The following is a 26,168-nucleotide window of genomic DNA, read 5'->3' on the forward strand; positions in this document are numbered from 1 at the left end:
TCTTACCTGGCTGTCTCCCACCGCGGCGGACCGCAGGAACTCTTCCCTCGCCGGAGAAGTAAAACTCTCGGACGTTTTCCGATCTCCAACAGTCCCGGACCCGTTCTCGCCGTCGACGTGTGAACTCGTTAAGCGGCCGGCAGCTGACGTATCCTCGTTCACCCTCCAGCAGCTCTCGCCTCTTCCCGGACGCGGACGAGGAAGGAAGGCTCGAATTACCTGATATCCTGGAAGACGCGAGCAGCATCTTTCCCCTCTGTCTTCTGTCTATCTCTCTGTTTCTCTCTTTCTCTCTCTATCGCGAGATTAGAAGCAAGCACAATCGACGAGATCGCGAAGACCGAAGCAGGACGATAAGACGACTTCCGCATCTGATCGCACCGGACGAGATCAGTGGGAGAAGCGAGTTTCCGTTTCCGAGGATCGTCATCTGGCTCATTGGCTGCCGAAAGTACCTCGTCAACACCGATACCGACGAGCAGGAGCGACTCTGATGTACCGGTGGTGAAACTCCCGCAGAGACGGATAGCAGCAGGTGCTTCGCCGTTGTGTGAATCGTCGATCGAGATCCCGGCCAGGAAAGTTCACCGGCGTGATGAGGCGGAAATATCTCTTGTGTTTGCTGTGGGCCGCACTGGTACTGAGGTCGGACGTCTTCGTCGCCGCTGAAGCCGACCCCGCGATTTTGAACGGCCCCGAATTGCCGCATTTGCAACAGGTGAGTTGCTCAACTCTAAATCTGCTTTTACACATTCGGATTATTGACACGATTGCTGTGAGGATTGTTGCTGTCATGACGCTGCCACACGTCTCGCTACACGGGGAGAATTCGATGGTAATAATTGCCAGTTAAATTTTGTGATCGAGGAACACATCGACATTTTGCCTTAAAGTATCAGTCTTCATTTACATTTTGGAAACTGGAATATACTGTTGGAAAATGTATTATGCAACTTAGCGAGAAATATTTTCTTGACAACTTATCCCGGCACTATATGAAAAAATAGAATAGAATTATGCATAAGATTCGATGTGTAAAATTTTGTAACCGTATCGTTGTGATCTTTTGTAATTTTTTTTTTAATTTCTGAACTACTATTTTTTAATCGAGCAACGTGTTGAAATTTTGTCTTAATTTATTATTTTTCTCCTTCACGCGTACTATTTATATATTTAGGAACTGGGATCTACTGACGAAAAATTTACTACTCTTCGTAACAAAATTTATCATGTTGCGTAGCAAAATAAATTTGACAATCTCTATTGACAATTTCTGTGTGACAATTACACAAATTCTTGTAATTTATACGTGAGACAGTCAATTGCATGTAACAAATTAAATATCCGATTAATCAAGAGTCAATGACACGGGATAAAAAATGTACGTGTCATGAGTTACATTTATTTATTGTATTCTTGATTATTCAAACACTGATTGACCTTAGAAATAATCAATGCGAGTCGTAACGCGGGACACGACGTGTCAAACCAGAAAAGCGAATTCCTTAATATTTATCTGCAACCTATCGCACATTTGATCACGTGGTTGCGATTTGAAGAAACCACCGAGGAAAATTCGGCGCGCCGTCAAGTGCGATTTGCCGAATTTCGGGAATTACTTTCATTTTTCTTTAATGAAGCCCATCGCGCCGCCGTAGCTTTCTCCCGTGTCGAAACTTTCTTCGAACGGCCTGTAAAAAATTTACATAACGGAAGCGTAACGGAGGACGCGAGATGGGATTTTATCATGGAACGTCTTGAATTATTCCTCAACTGGACACGAGAAGAGATCGAACCTCGTCCCACGCCTTTCATCTCGAGTCAATTTCGCGACGAGATAGCGACACGTTGTCGCGGACTTACGTATAATTTTCCATTAAGCCGTGAAACAGAGGAAGACGATAAAGACGATATACTCGCGATACAAACGAAAAAAAGAACAAAATATAAAGCTGCGTCGTTCGAACGCATTTCGATCGACAGGCGGGAATAAACGCTCTGTGATAGAAGTTACTCGCAGTTACTTCACAGTACATTAATTCGCGTATCACGAGCCAGAGATCTCACGGCGATTTCATCGCCGATTCCTAAGCTCATTTTCGTATAAAGTCGGTGGCCTGTACGACGATAAATTCGCCGTACTGACGAAAATCTGAATATCGTCGTTTGCAGAGTTATCGCCGAGACGGCGCTTGCTGTCTAAATGAATTACACGAGCCGCGGAGAGCGGCGGTGAAAGCAATCGCTTCATTATCGTATGTTTTATCGTCGTAAAAATGTCGTCCACGGAAAAGTCGTAAAATTTGCGCTATCGTAGGAAATCTCCGCCGTTACGGCCGTTGGCGACAACAGAGCGATTCGGCTTTGTGGCTAATTGCTGTGAGAAATTCACCCGATAGACAAATTTCTCTATTCGTAAAATAGACTTTTGATATAATGAAGGTAAAGTGCTTCCCGCGTGGAAGAAAGTACTCTCGCAAAGTATATTATTGATAATTATTATACACTATCAATTACAATTATTACATTAATCGTGTCGTTGATTGTCACTTGACCGACCTTCCTCAAAATCATTTAATTAATGAAGGAATACAGACAACGAGCTCGTTTTCAATCTAAAAAAAAATGCTGGTAATGATAATGAAATAATAATTAGCTGAGTATTACACTTACGATCTTATCAAGCGAATGAGAAGGAAAATCTTAATTGATGATGAGAGACTGAGATAAATAAATAAATATATAAATACATAACTACATAAATCATCACTTATAATTTAAGTGGTGATTCACTCAGACAAATGGAAAGAAAAAAGAAAAGAACCGCAAGCATTTTCACTCAGACGCACTTTGTGATCTCGCTAATCTCCCGGGTTCCATCATCATCAATCTCGCACGCATTTCCGCGACGTGTCGTCCGACGTTCGATTGGATTCGTTTCGAAATTTCTCTGGAGATCGGCGCGATCCGACGCGCGTATCGCCGCGGGCACGCGAATCACCCTGGCGAGCGAGTATGCAGATTTAATGAAACCGCGCCGCGCCTGACGTAATCAGGCCGTTGCAGCGCGCCCGTTGCATCGTCTATCTTCCTCGACGATCACTGTGAGATTTCACTGGCGAGGCTGCACACGCGCGAAAAAACGGCCGCGTCCCGCGTCGGATCGCGTCGCTCTTTCCCGCGTTCTCATTCGTAGGCGAATTTCGATCTCGCGCGAGATCGTTTACGGTTTCATCCTCGCAAGTTTTGCTATTCCTTCCCCTTCGTCCCCACCGTATGCTGACGTCTTTTTCATTGGAACTGCAGCGAGAAACGAAGGATCGCTCTCGTGGAAAGCGGTACATCCACGCATTGGAATAACGCACTTTACTGACCGCGCGGCGCGACGCGGCGCGGCGTGTATCCATTCACTTCCGCCGAGGTACGTGCTTTCGCGGAAATGACGGAGACGTCGCCCCGGCCCGGCCGATCGTGTAATCCGGAACATTTCTTCATCTCCTGCCGAATGACGATTTGGTTGTTGTTGATTATCCGAAGCGCACGCGGTAGTGAGGCAAGAGAGACCGTCGCGCGACATGCACGAAAGTAGAACCCCAGCAAGTGCTTACCCACTGACAGAGTGACTCTTGACCCTCTCTTTACCATCTCTCGGCGTACCTCTCTCTCTCTCTCTCTCTCTCTCTCTCTCTCTCTCTCTCTCTCTCTCTCTCTCTCTCTCTCTCTCTCTCTCTCTCTCTCCCTCTCTCTCTCACTTCTGCCATGTCCTCTTCTGGACCGATCCTTCGTTCCGCGTATGTCTTCTCGCCGGCAACTCGTTCTAATTGCCAGGTTTCCCCGAAGATAATCGACCTCCCCGCGAATGAATCGAGAGCGTTCTTCGTCGAGCTGAAGTTCCACGATCGAACAGACGCTTCTCGACGAGAGGCGTGTTGCGAAACACGAGTCGCGATATCTTCGGCAGAAATACATTTTAAGAAAACGTGGAAATCTCGAATAATGCTAGTTACCGACGATGAAATCTGCGACGACGTATTTCCGATAAAAACAAAATTACATCACTCGATAAAAGAAAGTGAAATTTGCCGTTACGTTATCATAATAAGAAAATACCAAATCGCGCTCTATCTAATAATATCCTGATTTTTTTTTTTTTTTAAAGAAATGAATTCGATACCTCCTTGCTGGTCGAAAATGATGAACGCAGCGCTGTGCGCGTCGGCGACTTGTCTCTACTTAATTGACAAAGGAAGATATTCTTGAACTAATTGCCATTAATTGAGGGTACATCGAGACGCATGGCGATCCAAACGATGTGGAACGTATCCGATCGCGGGAACCTTTCACTCGAGCCGCTGAGAAAATACGCGGGTTTCCATGTATGGCGCGATGGGGTATTCCACGCGCTTGTAAGAGGAAATATGAGAAACATCCAGTTAAAACGTGGCTTCCGGTTTGTCTCCTCTTCCGAGATGCTCGAGCGAGATGTACGCGCCGTGTACAAACGCCGCCGTACAAACAGAGACTTTCTAACGGCGAGCAACATGCGAGAAAACGCGTATTCTCGTTGCGCCGGAAGATATCCTTGACCACAAGGATTCGACATATAATATCGCGACGGTATGCGCTCGTTCGAGCGGCATAATCGATTATTTTTGTCATTGCTACTTAGCGCAGCGGAATGACACCTCTTTCGAGCGCAAAAACAATGCAACGCACTTGCGGTCGTATAATTAAGATTCAATAAAATAAAACAGCATGCGGGCGCGCGATTTCGCCGAGGGAGAAATAAGCAACGCCATAATTATAGCCAGAAAAGACGCGTACGAGGAAAATTGACAGTCACTCGCATTGATCCTGTCTACGATTAAGATATAAAACACCACGATAAATGACTACGATAATCCTGACGTCTAATGATCTAGTGATTGCTCGGAACTGTTCCTGTGCGGACAAAAGAAACTTTGAAAAATCACGATGATTTTTAGCTCGCGAATTATAACTAAAAAGGTGGATAAAAATAAAAAATTGGGCGTCACGCCCAGATTTATCGTAACTTCCTCAAGATGTATACCGCATCGAGCGTATTCTTACGCGGAACTTTCAAGCCTCTTTCGATTCTCATTGGCATAAAACATACGGTTAAAATGTATACTTATTTCGCGTCAAAAATAAAGAGTTACCTGTCGGAAGAAATTTATCCCGCGACCAAAAAGTAAACGGCTTCCCGAGCGCGTTTACGCACACGGCTTTCCCGCGATTTACATAAGAAGGGTGCAACTCGCAATTCGCAGGACGTTACGTCGCGCTTCACTTTAGAAGACAAATCCAGCGGCAGAATTTCACGCACTTGTAATTGCACGTACAAATCGCCAGCGTTTTTCGCCGTGATTTTCCGACACGCGTTAGAAATCGCCTTTGAATCGCAGATACACGCGGCCGCCCGGCAAGCATGCAAATGCGATTTTCCCTCATCGTTCACCCGTTCGTTGAAATGTTGCTGGCCCGCTGAGATGCTCCTTATTTCACATTCCCTTCTCGCCCGATAACGGGCATTCAGAGCGTATCGAGCACGCATGAAGGGATAAAAAATTTTCCTTATAAATATACAGCACGTTGCGAGAAAACACGAGATGATAAAGATATTTTACGTACCAAGACAGCGCGTAAACTGCGAACGAAGTATTTACCTTAAAATTCAAATCGTTTTCTTAAAGATATTTTCTCCTTCTAATGTTGTTACAAACATATCATACATTATTACAATATTAATATAATTAATGAAATTAATATAATTTCATGACAATAATTCGTTTTTGTCTTATCGATCAATTAGAAGTATAAAATATTTCAAAATATGTACTCACGCGTGACGCATAGATATTAAATCAATCAATCGGAACAAGAAATACTTTCGTCGCAGAGAAATTATTTCCTCGGAGAAATTCATTTTCGTTCGCGCCGAAATAATCGTCGTCGTTATAAAATATTATCCGAGTTTCTCTCGTGAATCTCCGATCGAGGCTCTGAAAAATTCTCCGTTCTTAGGAATGTATCTAAAAAGAAGGAAAGTAAATGTTTACTGCGGAATGTCGAATAAATTAACGATAAATCGATCAACGCAAGATGAGCGAAGATAGCGGATCTTCGGCATGAACCTCGCGCTCGAGGACACTCATGCTTGAGATCAAGGCAAATATACAGGACAATGGGTGAAGGTGAAGGATGTGCTCTCTCACTTTCTCCAGAAACCAACCTCGAGAATGTCTGCGGGACAGGGGCGGACATGCCGCGGGTTCGTCAATAATGACGACGACAGCGCGCGACAACGACCCACAGAAATTCGTTGCCCGCACGGGAAAAGATAGCGAAAGGTGCGAACGGGCGCTAATTAATTTCTCGCTCGGAAATTACGCAATCTATTGTTAGTCGAGGAATCTCACGGCGCGTTTCTACACGGCGAGCGTCTCCGGGAGAGCCGGTGAAGCGTGCATCGAAAAGAAACTTAATCCAGGAAGCCGATCGCGCGCGCGCGCAAAACTTATTGATCGCACAGGAAACGTGGATCTCTCGTTGTCGTGTTTAATGACATTTAATGACGCTGACGTGTAAGCGGAGAGAATCGTAGGAAATGCATCGGGGCACTTTTCAAGCTGCCGGCTGCTCCTCCTCTCGCGTGCGAAATTTTCCCGCGAGGCGTGCCGATTCGTCGTCGTCCGTTGTTGATTTCCGCGCGCGCTTTTCCACCCGCTTGTGTCTCATCACGGTTCTGTGTCTCTGCGCTTCTCTTCCGTTTGCGCGAAGTATGCACGCGAGGATCACTTCCGACTTGTCCCTTCGCGGGCGCGCAGAAATGCAGCGCGCGAATGGCGCGCCAGAGGCGGTTCCGCGAGTAATAGCGGTGAAACGGAAAGTGCGAATTCCGAATGACCTCGGGGTGAAGTTTCTCCCGTCGATCTTCTGCTCGGCAGTAACGGGACACGCCGCTCGTTGTTCGGAGAGAAATTTTCGCGCGCATCCGACGATCCACCTTGGAGCAGGATGGGGAAGATATCGAAAGAACGTCATCGCGCAAATCGGGATTTGATCGGATTAATTCGAAGAATCGTTGACACACAAAGGATAATTATGCCGATTGACAGTCATTTCTGTCGTTGTGAGTCAAGATTTTCGTTCCCATCTGCTTGACAAAATCGTAAGCAAGATGTTGGAGTTTGATTTGATTTGAATTATTTTGCAATTTGTAACTTATTTTACATATTCGTAAGCGTTTCACAGTAGCAGCGATGGCTCTCGTTTGATTGTCTTCTTTCCGTTCTTTCTTTTCGTTACATATCTTAAGAGCTTTAATTCTTCTCTCTTAATGATCCTCTTCATGTATAAACATTTCTCGATTTCAATTTATACTATCCGCAAACAGCAACTAATGTTGGTCTTATTGACTTTTACGTTTAATAAAATTGATTATAATGCCTTTTTGTTTAGTTCTTTTTTTCATTTTATCAGATTTTATCATCATAGTCATAAAAATATAATTGCTTTTGTGTTATATTTTATTACATCTTATTTATCATTATCATCAATCTTGCAGACAGAAGATTGGGCCCGATCTCTATATATTCCTTTGTTAAATAATATAATTCTGAGAAAGATCAAGGCCCGACGCGAAAGAAAAGAAACGATAAAGAACATAACGTTTCAATCGGACACGATGGTGCAATTAGTGCGTCCTAATTCTCTCGCGCTCACGCACGTGATTCAATGTAATTCCGTGTGAGTCTAATTTCTAGCATCCTTCGTGCGTTCGATAGCACTTTTCAGGAGCACGGGGCATTTATTATCGCCACTATTGTCTCGCGGTGACTCACACACGGGGATTCGTGTGTGATATCGTGTTCTCGCGTTAACACACGAATGTGTATCGCCAAACGGCGCGTGAGAATCTCATTTACGCCGTTATGTCGCGGGTCATCCTTTCACTAAACGCGAATGTGATCGAGAGTAAGAGCGATCGGCCCGCGGAATGTCCTCAAGGCGAGAGGAACAAAAGGAACCCGAAGAAAGAGTCTGCGAACACGCGCGGGCCGATTTGCAGCGGGAGCTTTCGTCCGCGATCGATTGTAATCGTGAGATCGAACGGGTGACTTTGAAAGCAGGCGGCGCTTTCGAAAGGCGTAGGCAGAATGGTAGATCTTTTTGAAATGCCGCCGACTTTCTCCGCACTTCTCTCTCCCTGTCGTCCTCCCGGCATTTTTACTGCTGAGTCCCGTGATAATCGCGACGAATGTGCGCGACGTTCCGTCTCGCGGCTCAACATAGCGGTAACATAAATTCGGGCTCAAGAAAGTAACTACTTTTCAAAAGTGTCCCTCGTCGCTCGTTACCGCTCATTACAAAAAAAAAGAAGTTACTCGCCACTTATTACCGTTGCTTGTTTGCAAAAATAACCGCTTGCCGTTATCGTTATCCAGGAAGTAACAACATCTCGCAATCCTCGTTACTTTCTTCGCCAAGTGTCGGAGAACTTTTCCTCGTGTGACTGTAACTGTCTTGTATACTCCGTGTACGTGTATTCTTCTACATGTGCAAAAAGCCAGTAAAAGTAGCGATTATTTTCATTATCGTTACCAAGCAATGTAATTACATGTTGACGTTACCGTTACTAACGACACAACACGTCTGTAATAAGACTTGTAATGGTAATGGCGTTACAAATTACTCTTTAATCATTAACGCTTACGCGTATCGTAACAAACTACTTTTTATTAATACTAAAAAATAAATATTAAATTAGAATGGAACTGCTAAATTAAAATAAAAAATACGTACCAAATTAAATGACAACTATAAAGTAGAGTTAGAAAATAATTCAAATATAAATTGAAACGTAACTTGTAACAGTATTAGCATTACAATTAACACGTTACCGTTACAAATTGTCTTTTAATTATCAAAGAGTAAATAATAAATTAATATATTAATTTAAACTAGATTTAATATTTAAATCTATTAAAACATCCGTGAAGTTGGGGAAAGTGTAATAATAACGTAAACTGAAACGTAATTTGTAAAGTTAATGCCGTTACAAATTACTCTTTAATCATTAAGAAACATATGCTACGTTAAAAAACAGGGGTAATTGCTGAATAAAAATAAAAAGCATATACTGAGAATTGAACCACAAATTTAAAACAGAATTGGAAAATAAATATAAATCTTTGAACTTAAATTGAAATGTTGTATACGCATGCAGACAAGCAGGATGTCGAAAAACGAGATGAGCGATGGTTCAAGCTATGGTTCAAGCGTGGAGTTCAATCTCCCCGATCGATGACATTTCACCGTGACTTGCTCCGATTGATCACAATTGCCCCTTCTCGGCCGGAGGCAAGGGCGCTTTCGCATGATCCGATTTTTCAGCGAGCAACTTCCACTCCCACTTTGTGGAGAAAAAAAGGAAGTCTGTCCGTTCGCGGAAACGTCGAAAAAGACATAATGAAAGTAAGAATGTTGCCCGCGAGAATTGGGTTTGCCTCACGCGGAAAGCTAATTCTCCCTCAGTTCACCGGCAACGCCTTCCGGGGAAGGATATGAAAGTACTATCGATTCTCAAAGTAGATAAGGCGAAGCGATTTATTAGCTAAATGCGCTCGTGTCGTAGCTTATGCGGGAGCTTACGTAGCGGTCGTTATCGCGCGGACATTATCTTACCGCCGCGAAAAGTCTTACTATAATACTTTGGTCGATCGGAGGGTAACGTTACTTTCCGGCCGCTACTCTCACCCGATTACAAAAATACGTAAGTCGGCTGCGTGAAAAAAGAAAAAAGAGGGGAGGGAGACCCCGCAACAGCACAATGGTGTAATCTCGGTTATGACTTGCGCAACCGCTGGAAATTAAGAAAGATTCGCCGAGAGCTCTCGACGAGCGCTCAACGAGCGCTCAACGACGATCTGCGAAACGAAGAATTAAAGTTCGACATTAGAGGGCGCGGGCGTTTATGAAGCTGTTTATCGGGCGATCAAAGCGATGCGATATTTCTACGATGAAACATAACGTCGTTATTAGCGGCGATATTACATTACGAAATCGTGCGCTATTAACGCGACTGCCAGAGGAATCCCTCTTTTACGAGGAAATGCTCCGGGCCGGCCTCTCTTTCGGCCAGAAAAGTGAAGGAACGCTCGTTGCATAAGCCGAGCATGCAGCACTTACATGCCAGTTAGTGAATGCACGCGTTTGATCGTGCATACGCCGCATGCCGCGGCATTACGCAACCGCGAGTATAAAATAAGAGTAATGTGGCGTTTACTAACATGATCTACCCACAATGTCCTGATTTCCACTAACTTTCAATAACTTTGTGGACGACTGAGTAATTTTGCAGAAAAACGTGTCGAAATGCGAAGAACGCCTGCGTGAAAGAAAAATCCATATGAGAGGAGAACCATAACTTTCACTTATCTCTCTCTCTCTCTCTCTCTCTCTCTCTCTCTCTTTCTCTCTCTCTTTCTCTCTCTCTCCCTCTCTCTCTCTCTCTCTCTCTCTCTTTCTCTGTCCCCTTTGATATTATCCACAGGAAAATATCATTCTACTGCTAAGAAAAGCGATTAGTTTACTCTTTTCCTTTTAAACAACGGTTATTTTCGATAAAGAATATTTCGCTGATATTTGTGCCAATATATATTTATCACAAATTTTAAAAAGGCTCATTATCGTATTTATTCGAAAGAAAAATATAATCTTTCATGAAGAATATTATGAAACTTATACTCTGTATAGAAAAAAAGGTAAACCGAATTTTGTTTTAATTTAAATGTTAATGTTTTAATATTGATAAAATAAATAATATAAATATATTACATATTAATTTAATACTTTTATTCCAAATTAATATTCTTTATTGAAATATTAAATTTACTAGGAATCAAGACCAGTATTTTTTGATACAATTCACAGAAAATAAACCGTGACGGCGACTATAAAAGCCACATGTTACTTATTTACAACGAATTACGTGTCAAAAATGTTGATTCAGTGGCAGTTTACGGGGCTTTAAAAGAGAACTTCTACAAATAGGAAATTGGGCGGGGCGCTATTCCTTCACAGCACGACTGAAGTTCAACAAACGATTGACAAGAGTTACATGTACGCGTTGATGTAACGTTACGTTGAGAAATAGACACGCAGGATATCAAATTATCGATCTGTGGATACACGCGCGAAGAGGGGTGTCCTTCTCTCGCCGCCGTGCCGTCCGGCTATGCGCCGTCTGTATCTACTAGCGCAATTAAGCGTCGCACGACGATCGGCGATCGTGAAGGCAAAGGCGCTCGCAGTCCAGTGGCCGCGAGTTTCCCACAGACGGAGAGAGAAAAAACACGGGAGAATGTTTATTGTAGGCGCAGTTTCGCAGTTCCTTTTGTAGGTATTGAACGGCCTGGATTCCGCTCCTTGATCTTCGAATCGACCGGCGGAATAATGCGAGCTTATCTGACATAAACGACATAGGGAAAACGCGGTAGTATCGTATTAGGTTGATACGAAATGTCTGTATGTATGTATGTCTGTATGTATGTGTGTGTATGTGTCATTTCCTTTCCTCTATTAAATTCTGACTCATATGAAATTACCAGTACGGATGTTAGAAGAGAAAGAGAGAAAGGCCTTGTTGGACGTCTGAGAAAATAGCGATGTCGACGCTGTTCCTTTGATTTATAAAAATTGCTAAACTACAACTAACGACTGTTGAACACGGCAACGGTTCAAAGGCAAGCTCAAAGGAATAACAAATGAGAACCTCGCCGCGATTACATGTACACAAAATGCATTATATAACAAGACTTTTACAGTAATCAAACGTCGATGTTTCAATCAATAAGCGATTGTATAATCCTGGTTGCGTAATATCGCTAATTAAAAATTACGTTCATCCAAGAAGTGAAATTGAACGCGTGCATAAAGCTCATTTGCGCATACTTGCATAGCGTAGTTTGTGCATGAATAATTACATGAAAAAGAAAGGAATAATTAAAAGTAATTAAATTAAATAAAGATTATGTCTTCGATTTTATCAAACAAGCACGGCAAACCTATTTGCGTCCCAGATAAACTACAAAGTTACATTTTTCCAAATTTGCTATCAAAATTGTTCAAAGGTGATCGATCGATAAAAAAAATGTGAATAGCCAGAAATTTTAACAATAATTCTAATAACAGTTACTCGACATCGGACATGAAAGCAGTCTTAAGAGAATAAAATTTTACGCTCAACCTCGCAAATAGTTTCCATCGAGGAAATTGAACCCTCGATTTTCAACGGGTCACACGCATTCCGACGAAGGTCGCGACTCGCATCGCTAGATTTACTAATTGCCGATGCAGCCTCTCTTCTGTACCGCGGGCGATTCTAAAAAGCCCGACACCGGTGACCGGTGGCGGATTGCGGTCAACTCGTGCGGCTTGAAAGTGAGAGGACTATTTCGCCGCGAGCCACTCGGTCGGACACCTCCGACTGGATGGAAGCTGTTATAATTCCGACGATGATATTTTTCAATAGCGGCTCGCACGTGCCTATCGACGAGAATCGCTCACACGAGACCAAAACACGTGGCCTGGACGCACACGTGTGGGTGGGTCACCAGGACTCGCTCCTGAGCGCGCTGGCTCGTTGGCTCCGCTTCGTCGTACTTTTTACGTCTATTAACGCACGCGCCGTGATTAATCGCTCATTATCGCGAGATGTTATCGCGACTGCGATCTTTCGTATACTTTTCGCGAAAGAATTACCCCAAACCTGTTCCGACGCATATCTCGGTAGATATGCGAGGTACGCAATACACGCGTGAGCGTAATCGAGGAAAAGGCGAGAAGATTTCGCGATCCTTGGCGAAAATGGACGAATACTCGACGGTGAATCATCGCGAAGCGAGTGTCGTCCCGTCATTCTTAACTACAGTTCTCCAAAGTTTCTCCCGGGGCTCCCGTCGCTTTCTAGGCCTCAATTATCCTCCTCCGACGGAGGCAGACTGCTTCTCGAGGCGATCGCACCAGCGACAAACCTGACAGATGGCTCATTTGCGACCACGACAGATTCGATTCTTGAAAAGGCTCTAAAAGTTCCAACGCACGCGCGTGAACGCGCAAGTGGAATTTTATGCGAAAAGCAGTGTCATTTTCGTATATTTTCGACACACACATTGCGATTAATTATATACTTAAAGTAGTCAGAAATTAATTGTATGTATTTATATGAGGTGTCTCCCCGACATTATAAAAATTAATTTATACGCATTTTCTTTCAATTATATCACACTGACCAAAAAATAAAAAATAATTATGTTGAATTTGGTAACATATTTCCTTTCATTTCATTTGTTTTCATATTCTGAGGTAAAGCTTAAAAATTCTATAACTCATTCTTTCTTCTATTCGAAAGAAATCGAAGACACTGAGTTGCACTATTAAGATTATTAAATATTAAATAATTCTGAAAGATATATGAAGATGTGTGCAGTATTTTTGTGTGATATAATTTTCCGATAATTATTATTAAATGTTTAAAACATATAGAAGCTCGGTGATAAGATATGATATCTTTGTTACCGCGATTAAAAACACTTACTTATCTGAACACTTAGCTCCATCAGAACTGCTGAATTATATAACAAACTGGAATGAGAGAGAGATCATTGGCCTAACAGAAGCTGAAACGGCCAATAAGACAAAGGTCATCTGTAAATTGATCTCATCCTCTCTACCTCTTTAACATGCTACAGTCCTATTTCTTGCTCAGCTGAGATTCTATTTAGAACTATCTTTCTCGGTTCGAGGTCGTCGAATAGAAACAATGACAGTGCTCTTTCGTTCAAGTTTATTACATAGTTCAATGATTAGAACTCTATTGAGATAACCGAGAGCAATTGTCCGAGTAGATATCTTCCACGGGAATCTTTTTGTTCTTGCAGTCGAGTTTCCGCTTGTTACGGAAAATTCAGTTACACTAAAATGGATTTGTTTCTTCTCCCGGCTGGGTTGCGCTATTCACGCCCCAAAATTTCGCCATCGTCGCAGTAGGTTAAACTGTAGGTTAAAGCTTACCCATTGGAAATCTGACCCTTCGACGGGAGGTCTGATCGTGCCGGTCGCTGGAGACCGGCCTGTGCGAACGAGGTCTGAACGTTTTCGAAGGTTGCCACTTTTTACTGCCGCTTACAAAAGCAGGATTTGCCGTTCCCGATCGTTTCCAGCCGCGACGCCGACGCGCAACACGGAGTACTAAAATAGAAAGTTCCACGGAGACGCGATCGTCATATCGAAGATCGTGACATTTAGCGCATTTAGCGACTGGAGAAGGGAACCTTTAATTTGCATTTATTTATTTCTTTTCCTTCTTTTCACCGCTTTAATTACCTCGCCTTCTGATCAACTCAGTAACCGTCGTGAGAGCTGGCGCTCGTCGTTAACGTGTCTTCAAAAGTCGGTGACAAGTCATTGATTATGTTGATCAGCCGGGAGATTGAGACCTCAATATACGATGTGAGAAACGGGCAGCACGCGAAACGTTGAACACCTTGCAAAAACTGTTTCTTCCTCATGCAAAACTCGCTCGTCACGGTGTGTGCAGTTTGTGCGTTTGTGCCATTGAAATCAGTACCCATAACCCTGCACTTGCAGGGTCGCTTGAGCATGTCAAACATGATCCGTCGCAAAAGACAAATAGATGTAAATAAATAATACATATAATATAAATAATATATATAAAATTTATGTAAATTGATTTATATGTAGTAATGTAAACCAATGAGTAAATGGGTTCACGGTCTAATAACAAGTTTCTCTGAAATTCCCATAAATTTTCCGCACACGACGCTCACGAAGACTGAGGGGTTATTACAATATCTGCTACAACGACGCATACATAAATAATTTTAGTCAGTAATGTAGACAGTTACATAGTCTTAAAAATATTTAATAACAGACGACTTAAGAACTTCTTTCTACAGTGTCTTAAAAACGTTTGCAAAACGTCTTTTAGTCATGTCTTAAGGACCTTTCATTTGATTCGTGCCTCACTAATTCACGGGTGTGAAACAGCTACATATAAAAAATTAAATACATAGTCGATGAGAAGTTGATGACACGAGCTAAGAAATATATACACTGCAATTTATTTATCGCGTATTTGATCATTCAAACGCGGCTCGACCTTTGAAATGATCGAGTGGAAATTAACACGGCAGTGAACGGTCAATCATTCCACCGAGCTTTGTCGGGACAGCGCTAAAAATTCGCTAGACGCAGCAAACCTGCAAACCGGGTGCGTTGAGCAACACACCTCGACCGATATAATTATTCACGAAATAATTAATGAATTTCCTCCCGAGCGAAAAACTAATCTCGCCCGTGCGATGTGTCGCCCGCTGAGCGCTGCGCGCACTTGCGCGCAAAAGCGCGCGCAATTATGCAAAACCGAGTGTATCAACCGCGAAAGACGAACCTGCCGTTATATAAAGAACCGGTATAACGTATCTCTCCGTTCGGATGCGATATATAAGTCGTTACGTCGTGTGCGAAATGCGCGAAATGGAAACTGCAGCGGGTCGCACTTTCTCGAGGACGTGAAGAGCGCCTTCAACAACGACGACGACGACGACGACGACAACAGAAGGCGCACGGAGAAAAGGAGAATCGAACAATGCTCCTCTTAATTACGACCACCTTAATTGCGCGCGTCTTTCTCGCGCACGATGAACGCGAGACGCGAATTTGAGAACACGCGGTCTCGGCATTGTATCGCGCAGCGATATTGTTGCGACGGTACTCGAATCACAAAGTAGACATTAGCGAGCCCGGAAATCTGGATTTCGCTTCCGAAATTCCTCGCGAGGCTCAGCGATCCGCACTAAAGCCACGTTAAAAAACTGAAGTTATTGGTTCTGTGATAAAAGAAAAATTGAGATATAGTAAAGAGACGACGGAAGGAGATTTTCTCGCCTGTCTTTCAATGCGCTCCTCGCTGCGTACCAAATGCGAAAAAGATGATCGCGCAATCAGTGGTGTTACTCAGAGGATTATCTGCTAGAAGAATTCAGGAGTATATGTCGCAAGATAAATGCGAAATGTAAAGTTACGTGGAGATCATGTCGCTGATAAAAGATTTCGTGATAAAAGCAAAGAATGAAACACGCCAGATGTAAACGATTTCCTCGCTCGCCTTTCGATGCGCTGCTCGCTGTTAACCAAACGCAAGAGAGATGATGGAACAACCAGAAGGATTACACGAAGGATTATATAGCAAGAAAAAATTCAAGGATAAATGTCGATTCATTGATCAAGCCAAGCATCTGCGATTATAGGGCCACGACGTGCCAGATATTTTCTCTTCTCTCTCTCTCTCTCTCTCTCTCTCTCTCTCTCTCTCTCTCTCTCTCTCTCTCTCTCTCTCTCTCTCTCCCCCTCTCTCTCTCTCTCTCTCTCTCCCTCCCTCTCTCTCTCTCTCTCTCTCTCTCTCTCTCTCTCTCCTCCTTTCTTTCAGCAAGTCGCGATGCAATCGTCGTCGATTTTCTACACACAGCTTCCGCGTGAATGCCTCACGCGGTGCGAAATGTGTGTCGCGATAATTCTCTCACCGCGGGTCTTGTAACAGATTAATACATGTCTAATCGCGCGGATTTGATTTGCTTTCGCTGTCGGATCGTTTGTCGTCCGATAGGAATTCTAGAACGCAATGAGAATGCGATGCGTTACTCGCGATGTAATTAGCCACGGTAATTTATGGAAATACGAGCAGCGGGCGAGCGATTTTTCATACTTTCTTATTCCTCATATTCGTCATACTTTCTCTGCGATATACGAGGGTTTTATTGTGTTTACTCTCGACCTTTATGCCATTAGTAGTCCCTCTCTCGTTCTCACGTCTGTACCAGCCTCTTTTCAATCCCCTCGAAATTATGTCTGCCGATGAAAAAATTTTATTATACGAGTGTATTTCGCTGTCGCAATACATCGTAAGGAAAATCACGTCGATTTCTTGCTGCATCATTGAAAAGCCATCATCAGCGAGCAGCGGTCACTTTAACGGAATTTTAAAGACTGTTACCGCGTTGTCCGCATCATTTTCATTTTTTGATACCGACAGTAAATGCCGCTGGAAGTATCGTGCGCTGTTTCATAATGTCGCGGTTAACGCGTTCTTGATGCCTGAAATGTGTATAAAACTTCTATTGCAACGTCGAGATAAACGAAAAATGCAATCGCTACAACTATGTGCTCTAACGCACTAAAAAGCTTCCGGTATAAACCGACCTTTTGAAATGGTAAAGTTGGAAGCAAAAACAAGTGTGTTACTCGTACTTATATCTCATATTTTCTAAAACCTTGACTTACAAAAGTGTTTCAATAATTTCTTGTTTTATATAATTATTCTCTCTCATTATATAATTATATAATTAATATATTATATTATATTATTATATTTATCGTTATATATTTCCATTATTTTATTATTATTTTATTATTGATCATTACCTGTCAGTATTTCAAAAAAGTAAACTTTATAATTTTATCCTCAAAGCATGCATGATGTTATATAAATTTCTAATCTTACAGAGCCGCCTCGTGCACGATCCGCGACCTCGTCTCTCGGCTTCCCAGCAAGCCCAGATATTGAGCGACGTGCAGCAACATCAGCAACGGTACCGGCGTCCCATTCCAGAGTCGAAGAACTCGCGGATAGGATCCTTCCAATCGTACGATCAAGTGACACCCAAGTATCAGCAATCCAGCACGCCGTATCCCTCCCTAGCCAAGTACAAGGTTGACCGAACGAAGCAGCAGCAGTTGCAGCAATTGTTGCAGCAACAGCAACAGGTGCAGCAGCTTCTGCAACAGCAGCAGCAGAAAATCGCTCAGCAACTCGGCACTGCTTCGGACTTCGTGAACGGAAATGCACCGCAGTACCAACGACAGCGGCAGCAGTACCAACAGCAACAGCAACAGCAACAGCAACAGCAACAGCAACAGCAACAGCAACAGCAACAGCAACAGCAACAGCAACGGCAACGGCAACAGCAACAGCAACAGCAACCGCAGCAACGATACAATAACCAATACCAGAATAACGGCTTCCAGAATCTCCATCAGGATCTGTCGCAGCCGCTGTTCAGCGACCAACAGACGCTGCAGCTGCAGGAATACCTCGAAAAGCAACGCGAGCTGGAGTTGTTGCAGAAGCAACGGCAACAGTTGCTGTACGAGCAGCAAGAGTTGCGAAGGCAACAGGAGCTGTTGCGACTCCAGCAGCTTCAGAGGCTCACCTCCACTACGCCGCCGCCGTTGCTGTCGTCGCCGTCGACCGCGACATCCGTTCCCATCGCCGTAAGCACCACCCCGTCGTCGTTGCTGTTGTCGTCGCCGACGGCGCGGCGGATCACGCCGTCCGAGGCGGAGCTTTTTCTTAAGGCAATTGCTAACCATCAGAAGAAATATTCAACGAGCACAACAACGACAACGACAACAACAACCACCACCACCACCACCACCCCACCACCCCCGCTTTCTAGAACAGTCGTCTCCAAGGTTCACCAGGATACGTCGGGCATACCGGATAACTTACTAAGCCTGATTCAGGAGCAGGAGAGTCAGTTGGTGCAGCAGGACAAGCCAAGGCCGCAGGTCAAAGTGATTTATCAAACCGACAAGCCCAGCACTGCGAGACAGAGCGGTTCCAGGAGCAAGGGTTCTCCGCAGTCCAGCGAGAGGGAAGTGTTGCTGAAGCAACTGAAGATCGCACTGGCTCAGTCCGGCGATGACGACGTCAGGAACGTTACCACCCGCGACTTGATCTTGCCGAACGGCAAGAAGCTCCAGGTGATTCACGCGCCGAACGGTCTGTCCTCCATCGTGCCGAGCGGCAGCCCCGTTCAGACCTCGATTTCGCCGTCCTCGACGACCACGATAAAACCGCCGAAGGCGATCTTCGAGGAGCTGACCAAGGGCGGCGTGTTGCCGCCAGGCGCCGACTTTGAGATCATCCGGCAGAAGAGCGACGGCAAGCTGGAGGAGGTCGGCAAGGCGCCGATCCAGAACCTGCCGGCGAAGAAGGTGACGTTCGTCGTGCTGGAGGAGCAGCCGGACGGTAGCTACAAGGTACAGGGTGTGAAGGGGAATGCCGAGAAGGAGAGCGGCACCGATGTCGAGTCCATCGTTGAGAGAATCAAAAAGGGTGAGCTGAAGTTACCGCCGAGCTCGCTTCAGCCGACCACTCCTTCCAACCTCGAGCAACACTTCGAATCCAGCATCGATCCCAATCTGGTGTCCACTCAGGGTACAACCAAGACGTCGCACCATCACTCCACCAGCACGCCCACTACGACCTTCAGGCCTACTGTCAGGTCCACCTCGGCCAGGTATAACGAAGGGTGAGTGATAACGCGAGGAAAAACCGATGTTTGTTAAAACTTAAAGCCGTGCAAAGAAAAAAGAGGGACCTTTTTATCTGTTAATAAATTGGAAAAATGGAAAAAAGTCTAAAGAGGATTAAATATAACATATAACATTTATTGATGAGGAAATTTTCTTGCGAAATAAAAGCAAAAGTAAAGACCAAACACGACTAAACTATGAGAGGAGTGTATGAATAGAATTCTGTAAAATATAAGAGAATAAAAATGGGATTTTACATATAATTCTACGATGAATTAGAAACTTTTTATCTTAAATAAATATAAGAAGATTGACTTGTCTTTAGGCGGGTCTTTTCGATATTTGTTAATTTTGTCCGTCGATTAGTCAATCATGCCGACATTGTAGCAAGCGCTGCGATTCGGCATGGAATAAAGAAGCGGTTGTAACATCTTACGTTAAATGGAGATGAAGAAACGGCGACTGTCGGATTAACCGTTTAACGTAACGAACGGACGAACGAACGAACGACGGACAGATGAGTGACGAGCGTGCTGTTCTAAGTGTGGAAATCGAACTTGCAGCAAGTCGACGACAGACTACTTCCCTTATGTCACGGTGTCGCCAAACTCGGTGTCCACCACCGACAAATACGTAACTTCCGCGTCCAGCGTCACCGGCCATGTGTACAACACCTTGAACACCAGCCCGAAAACGAGCCTGTCGGACCACATACCGCGGGTCACCACCAAGTACCCGTCCACCAGGAGTCAATTCATCCCGACGATGGCGCCGGTCAACGAAATCGTGACGACGCCGACATCGCCGGTGACCTTCTCGCACCACACGACCAATTCCTACATCCACTTCCCAGCGAGCCCAACGGCCACCTCGCCAACGTTGAGAGTATCTCCCAGCACAGCGACGTCCAGTTTGCAGAACGAGAACGTCGTTTACCAGGGTACCACGTTGTCCCCGACAGAGGCCATCAAGACCCAGGCATCAACTGAGAGCTTGGCCACGATGCTGAAGAAAGAGGGTCTCTTCGCTATGGCCAAGTACCTGAGGCAGTCGGGACTGGACAATGTGTTGAACGAAACCGGTGAGTTGACTGCAAATACGCTGAAGAAACACGTTGATCATTCTCACGGAAGATGTAAACTATTTATAAAAAGTTTCATGTGCTGAAAAATAATATCTAAAAAATGAGAAATATTTATTCGACCAATACTGGCAATATATTCATTTGTATTAATATACACACATTTCTTTTACTCTGAGAAAAAAATTTGTTTCTTGCACCGAAAAGAAACAATTCTTCTTTTTCTTCCAATATACAAATTTAAAGCGAAAATATTAAAAGTAGTTTGTGTGGTAAAAGATAACTTACTTATTGCAAAAATAGCGTTGTAATATTACATATAAAAAAAATGATTAATTCAAGGGGAGAATGCACCGTAACGAAATATAACTGATATTGATATCAATAAGATTAATATTAGTATATAGATAATAGTATATCGCAGATTTGGACGGTAGATTTTGCTACTGAATTGGTATTAAAAAATTAAGATCGTTAAAATGTAGCACAGTGGGACGTAATTTTGCAAGTCGCATTTTCCACACCGGGCGGCGTAACGAGGCAGTCTGTACTAATATCAGAAAGTTTCGTTTATTAATAGATAATAGGCAGTATTTTATATAATAGACTTGGACAATAGACTTCAATGCTAAAGTGACATTAAAAGCATAAAATTAGCAAGAGACGGCGTGAAGTGGTAAGGTGTAATTTTACAAATCGCGTTTCCCGCAACAACACGACCGCCGCAGGCACGTCCGACAATATTGCAAAGGCGCGATGACTTACGTCAAAGTTTTTCAGACCTAAATGATTGTACAAACGATCCCGTTGGCGCGAGACAGGCCGCGCTGTTTTGCACAATCCGCTACTCGTCGTATCCCTCGCTCCGGAGAGTCATGCAACATTCGTTGGAAAAATGTTCTCACGACTCGCTGCCCATTTCGTCACAGTCGTCTCATCCATCTTACGAGAACAAAGACGCGGTTTACATGGGACCTCCGAAAGTAAAGCACGCGATTTAATTACGCGCTGTTAATAATCGGTGCGACAGCGCCGCTCATGATTCGCCCCCTTGATACAGCGTCGTGTAGGAAACGAATAACGCCCTGCACTTGTTAAAGCGCTCAGATTCAAGCTTGGGGTGGGAATGTGAGTTCTTCAGGCTTTATACGTGTTAATTTGTTGCACGCAGTTGGCTACGTTTCATATGTAAAATAGCGAGGCGTGGCAACATTATAGCGCCCGTCATGGGAGACTGCAATCGTGGCAGTCAACTCGTTAACACGAATCTCAGATCATAATTCAAAATTCAGATCCGAATATCGCGTGTGAGGTAAATTCAACTAATGATTATTAATACGGTATGGCACAGGTATCTCAAAATAAATAAAAAAAAGGACGAGTATAAAATCTTGAGTATAAAATAAACTATGAAGGCTTTAGAGAGAAAGTCGTCCGTTCAGATCCGCCCGGAATAAATTCGGGATGGGCAAGGAGCATAAGAATACATTTAGCGAATTACCAGAGATGCGAGAACAGAGAATTTTCGCTTCTGCCTTACTTTGTTCTAAACTAAATTCCAAATGTAAAATGTTCATTCCGACGTGACGCGAAGAATTCAGTTCAAGTTGAACTTCTTCGCATCAAACGCGTCGATCCTTTCACGCGCTCGTTCACTTACAAACGAACGGCATGTAGCTAACAAAATTGACTTAATTAATTAGCACCGTCAAAAATTGCTCGTTGATCTTTCGCGGGAGATAAATTATCGTGTAGAAATAAAAAAAAAAATAGGTTTGACGCTCTCGCTCCGTATGCCAGAGTGGACTTTATTGGCCGCGTTCGCACGCTCGTTAAAAACAAAAACGAACGGCCATTACTTTCCTGTAATGGCAATTTTCGCAAGTGGCAACTGCGTCTCTATCGAGCGCGTGATTGCTTACACTTATTATTAATCTGCATCGGAAAAGTTGCGTAACGGTGAGCCGCGTTCTCCGCGATGGCGTGCTTTTCCTTCGACGACGACGACGATGACGCTTGCAGGACGATTACAGGACTGGTGTGCGCATAATTAATGCATCGTGCTTTTACGAGTATGGGAGAGAATGTCTGAAGAGTGAAACGTAACTATTGACAAGGATAACAAGAGCAAAAAACTGCGCGGTTTCCGCCGACTCAACGAGATACAGCGAGGATTGCACGCGATTTCTTCGCGTTCGATGAACGTTTCGATGTTGTAAGATGAAATTAATATCGCGACGTGAAGCGAGCAAATTGACTGGAATGTATGTTGCACAAATGCAAATGGGAAATAATTCAAAATTACCAAGTCTCTCGGATACGCATTCAAGGAAAAAGCAAACTCGTGCAAAACTTTGCAACCAATACTTTTGGCTGCCTTGTATCCGACACGACTTGTTCGACTCTTCTTGATGGAGAATAATTTTGTATTCCTCAATGGAATCAAAGCTGTATCACGTTCATAATGCCAGAGGCAAAGGTGTACAAAATAATAATTGTATATCAATTATTATACAATATCTCGCGAATATTTGATTTTTGTGAATAAAAAGATTGTGATAAAGATTGTGATAAAAGATTGTGATAATATATCGAAGGAAAGATCCTTCAACTACTGTTGAAGGATCGGTTACTACCGATCATTTTAAAGAAAAATTTATGAACATTTAACAATCTACAGTTGAATTGTTTTGTAATATTACCAAACAGGTCCATACACTATATTCGTCCCTACGGACAAAGCGTTCAGGACTTTGTTAGTACAACTGGGAGGACCGGAAAAAGCCGAGCAGAAATTCCACGAGAATCCGCGGCTTCTGAGTGGGGTACGGATTATGTGACATTAGTAATTAAGAAAATTAACAATGAATTCTTTCAAAACCGTTCAATTCTAACTGAGAAAAAAAATCAGTAGAACTAGATTCGTGTTTCTCGCTGTAAATATGAATATATCCAAAGATACAAATAAAATAAAATGTATACAGAGTGTTAAAAAAATGGGATCCAGACCTAGACCAATAATTTTTATATATTATTTATGGGTAAATAATAAAAGAATCTCCGATTCTTGCAGCTCCTTCTTCACCATGTAATACCAGGAGGCTTCAGGATCGACTCCCTGCAGGACGAAATGACCGGCGTCAGCCTGGCCGGGACCCAATTACGAGTGAACGAGTATGCGATGCAGGATCACGAGTGGAACGACGTAAAAGTAATGTCGCATTTTAGAATTGTCCATTTTCGCAACGGTAGTATGACTTCGCTCGTCTTCCCAAGATCTTTCGTATCGCAGCTGCGTCCTAATCTCTTTCACCCATCTCCTTAATTAAACTTAATCTCTTCAATGGAATCGTCAATTTTGCATCACCGCCACATCATTCCTCTCTCTCTTTCTCTCTCTCTCTCTCTCTCTCTCTCTCTCTCTCTCTCTCTCTCTCTCTCTCTCTCTCTCTCTCTCTCTCTCTTTCGAAGCGAACTTCTTCGAGGCCTGGCTATAAATTACAAATGCTCCGTGAGTCAGCGCGTTGTTATTTTTATGGACGCCTAGCGCGCTAAGTGCGCTCGTGTTTGCGCGTGATCCAATTTATTGACCTTCATGAATACGCTGGAAATCTCCCATTCACTCGATGAATACACTCGATATTGCTCAATGTGAGATCTCCATCGTGCCGTCGTACCTCTCGCAAGATGCGCCCGCTTGCATGTAATATATGTAAAAAGGTCCGGGATGCATACCGCAATTAGTTCCTGCAACCTCGTGATCGCAAGTTTCACCTTTCGCATTGTTTGCAAATAGGTGACGACGATAAATGGGGCGCGCGTCGCGCCCAATAAACGGGACATCGAGATTCCTCAAGGTATCGCCCACGCCGTCGACCGGGTGATGTTCCCGCTCCCAGTCGGGGACCTGGTGCAAACGCTGCAAGCCGACCGCGAGAGGAGGTTCACTACGTTCCTCAGGATACTCCACGCGTCGGGCCTAGAGGACACGCTTGCAGGCAAGTCGAAAACTGAGGCCAACGAAGGCGTTGTCGCATGACGTACAAAAGAAAGAGAGTAAGGTCGATCTAAAAATCGACCGAAAAAAGAATTCTCTTTTCGAGGTGATCGATACCGCTATACCGACGCAAAAATTGGATTGATCTCTCACGTTTAATCACTGTTGACGAATTTGGCTAATTACGTTGAAGCGTCCGTGATTGCTTTCATCTTCGGCGTCTCACCATAAACCGCTCTTGTAGGACCGAAGACGTTCACCATCTTCGCACCGACTGATTCCGCTTTCACCGACGCGTCTGCGAAGAACGGCGTCCCAATTTGGACCGAGCAGGACGGTCCGGAAGCGGCGAAAACGATAATCTCGAAGCATGTGATCCCTACCACGATTTACACCGCGGGGATGAGGTATTATATCCAAAAGGACACCCTTCGTCCGCAATCACCGGTTCACATCCACAAGAACAGCGGTGAGTAATTTAAACAACTTTCTACATATTCTATACTTGTGATTTTTTTTATTTCAGAAGTTCGACAGCAAAGTTCGATCGAATAATAAATTCTTCAATTGAAATAATTTGATGAATATATTATTAACGACAGATGAAGCAACTTAAATCATTTGTAATAAATTTCAAAGTAATGCCATAATTTTCTAAAACCATTTTAAAGTAATCGTGAAATTTAATAGTAAATTTGAATAATTTTGTTGTAATAATTTTAGAACATTTTCAAAGCTTCTCACATCTTTGAGCGCTAAAATAATAAATTTCTTCTTCGCTTCAGTTTTCAATTAATTAATAATTATATAATTATTATTATTAATTAGATCATTGAATATCGTGTGTCCTTATAAACATTAAGCAATGTTGACTATTGTTTGATGTCTGGCTATCGTTTACTTCGACATTTTTAATAAACAGTCATGGGCTAATAGAATGCGCGTTGTCACATTTCAGGACGAGTACGAGTGAACGAAGCACACGTCTTAACGCATAACGTGCCGGCGACGAACGGAGTATTGCACGCGATCGACAGTGTTCTGTAAAACGGCGGCACATAATGAACCGCGCAGGTGATATTCATAATATTAGAACGCATTGTGCACGGCAATCTCTCGAACGATATGTATGCATCAACGAGCGTGAAATCCCTGTGTGAGTATGATCAAATGCACGACGAATCAACTGGCAGAGTATCCAATTCAATCGGCAGAGTCACGTCGCAAATGGATCCTCGTTAATCGTTCAAATTAACGCGTTAATGCCATAGATGTGCATGTCGAAATATTAAGACAAAGAACGAGACGTCACCTTTAACGTGTACGCACGTGTATACATACTAATTTATACGAAATACAGAGTGTTCAAAAATCTTTGACACAGCCATTGCATATAGGCGGAACAGGTCAAGCCGAAGAGGAAAGCTATGTACTGTTTTGCAAAGTTTCTCAGGACCTCTCAACAGCAATCAGTATCAACTGATAATACGAGCCCAAGTGAGCAGCGATTGATACGAGAAAGAAGTACGCTTTGCTCTGGATAAATATTGCAAAAGCTGCATAATGATAAATTTCCTCTTCAGTTTGACCTGTTCTATGACTTATATACAACAGCTGTATCAAGAATTTCCAGACATCCTGTATATATGCATATATGATATATGATTT

General features: G+C 43.4%; 1 protein-coding gene across 2 annotated transcripts; it reads left to right on the plus strand.

The window, feature by feature from the left end:
• LOC105190527 (uncharacterized) lies at positions 1 to 26,063 on the plus strand. Of its 2 annotated transcripts, none has more exons than XM_025307683.1 (8): positions 1 to 718; positions 17,608 to 19,406; positions 19,986 to 20,503; positions 23,213 to 23,328; positions 23,577 to 23,714; positions 24,300 to 24,501; positions 24,745 to 24,969; positions 25,459 to 26,063. In XM_025307683.1, the coding sequence occupies exons 1-8, from the start codon at positions 596 to 598 to the stop codon at positions 25,545 to 25,547; spliced, it is 3,210 nt and encodes a 1,069-aa protein (XP_025163468.1). In that variant the 5' UTR covers positions 1 to 595; the 3' UTR covers positions 25,548 to 26,063. The 2 variants fall into 2 exon arrangements, with proteins under 2 accessions (XP_025163468.1, XP_025163470.1); XM_025307685.1 differs by having other exon boundaries at positions 532 to 718; positions 17,608 to 19,418.
• Positions 26,064 to 26,168: the final 105 nt, after the last annotated feature.

Source organism: Harpegnathos saltator, unplaced genomic scaffold (genome assembly GCF_003227715.2).
Source record: "Harpegnathos saltator strain DR-91 unplaced genomic scaffold, Hsal_v8.6 scaffold93, whole genome shotgun sequence".
NCBI classification, from domain to species: Eukaryota; Metazoa; Arthropoda; class Insecta; order Hymenoptera; family Formicidae; genus Harpegnathos; species Harpegnathos saltator.

What these genes read in the sequence shown, in the direction of transcription:
- LOC105190527 (XM_025307685.1), top strand. Translation starts at nt 596, where the DNA reads ATGAGGCGGAAATATCTCTTGTGTTTGCTGTGGGCCGCACTGGTACTG. An exon ending in CAATGTGTTGAACGAAACCG is followed by an intron (nt 20,504 to 23,212) that starts GTGAGTTGACTG and finishes ATTACCAAACAG; the next exon opens with GTCCATACACTATATTCGTC. An exon ending in TCACATCCACAAGAACAGCG is followed by an intron (nt 24,970 to 25,458) that starts GTGAGTAATTTA and finishes GTCACATTTCAG; the next exon opens with GACGAGTACGAGTGAACGAA.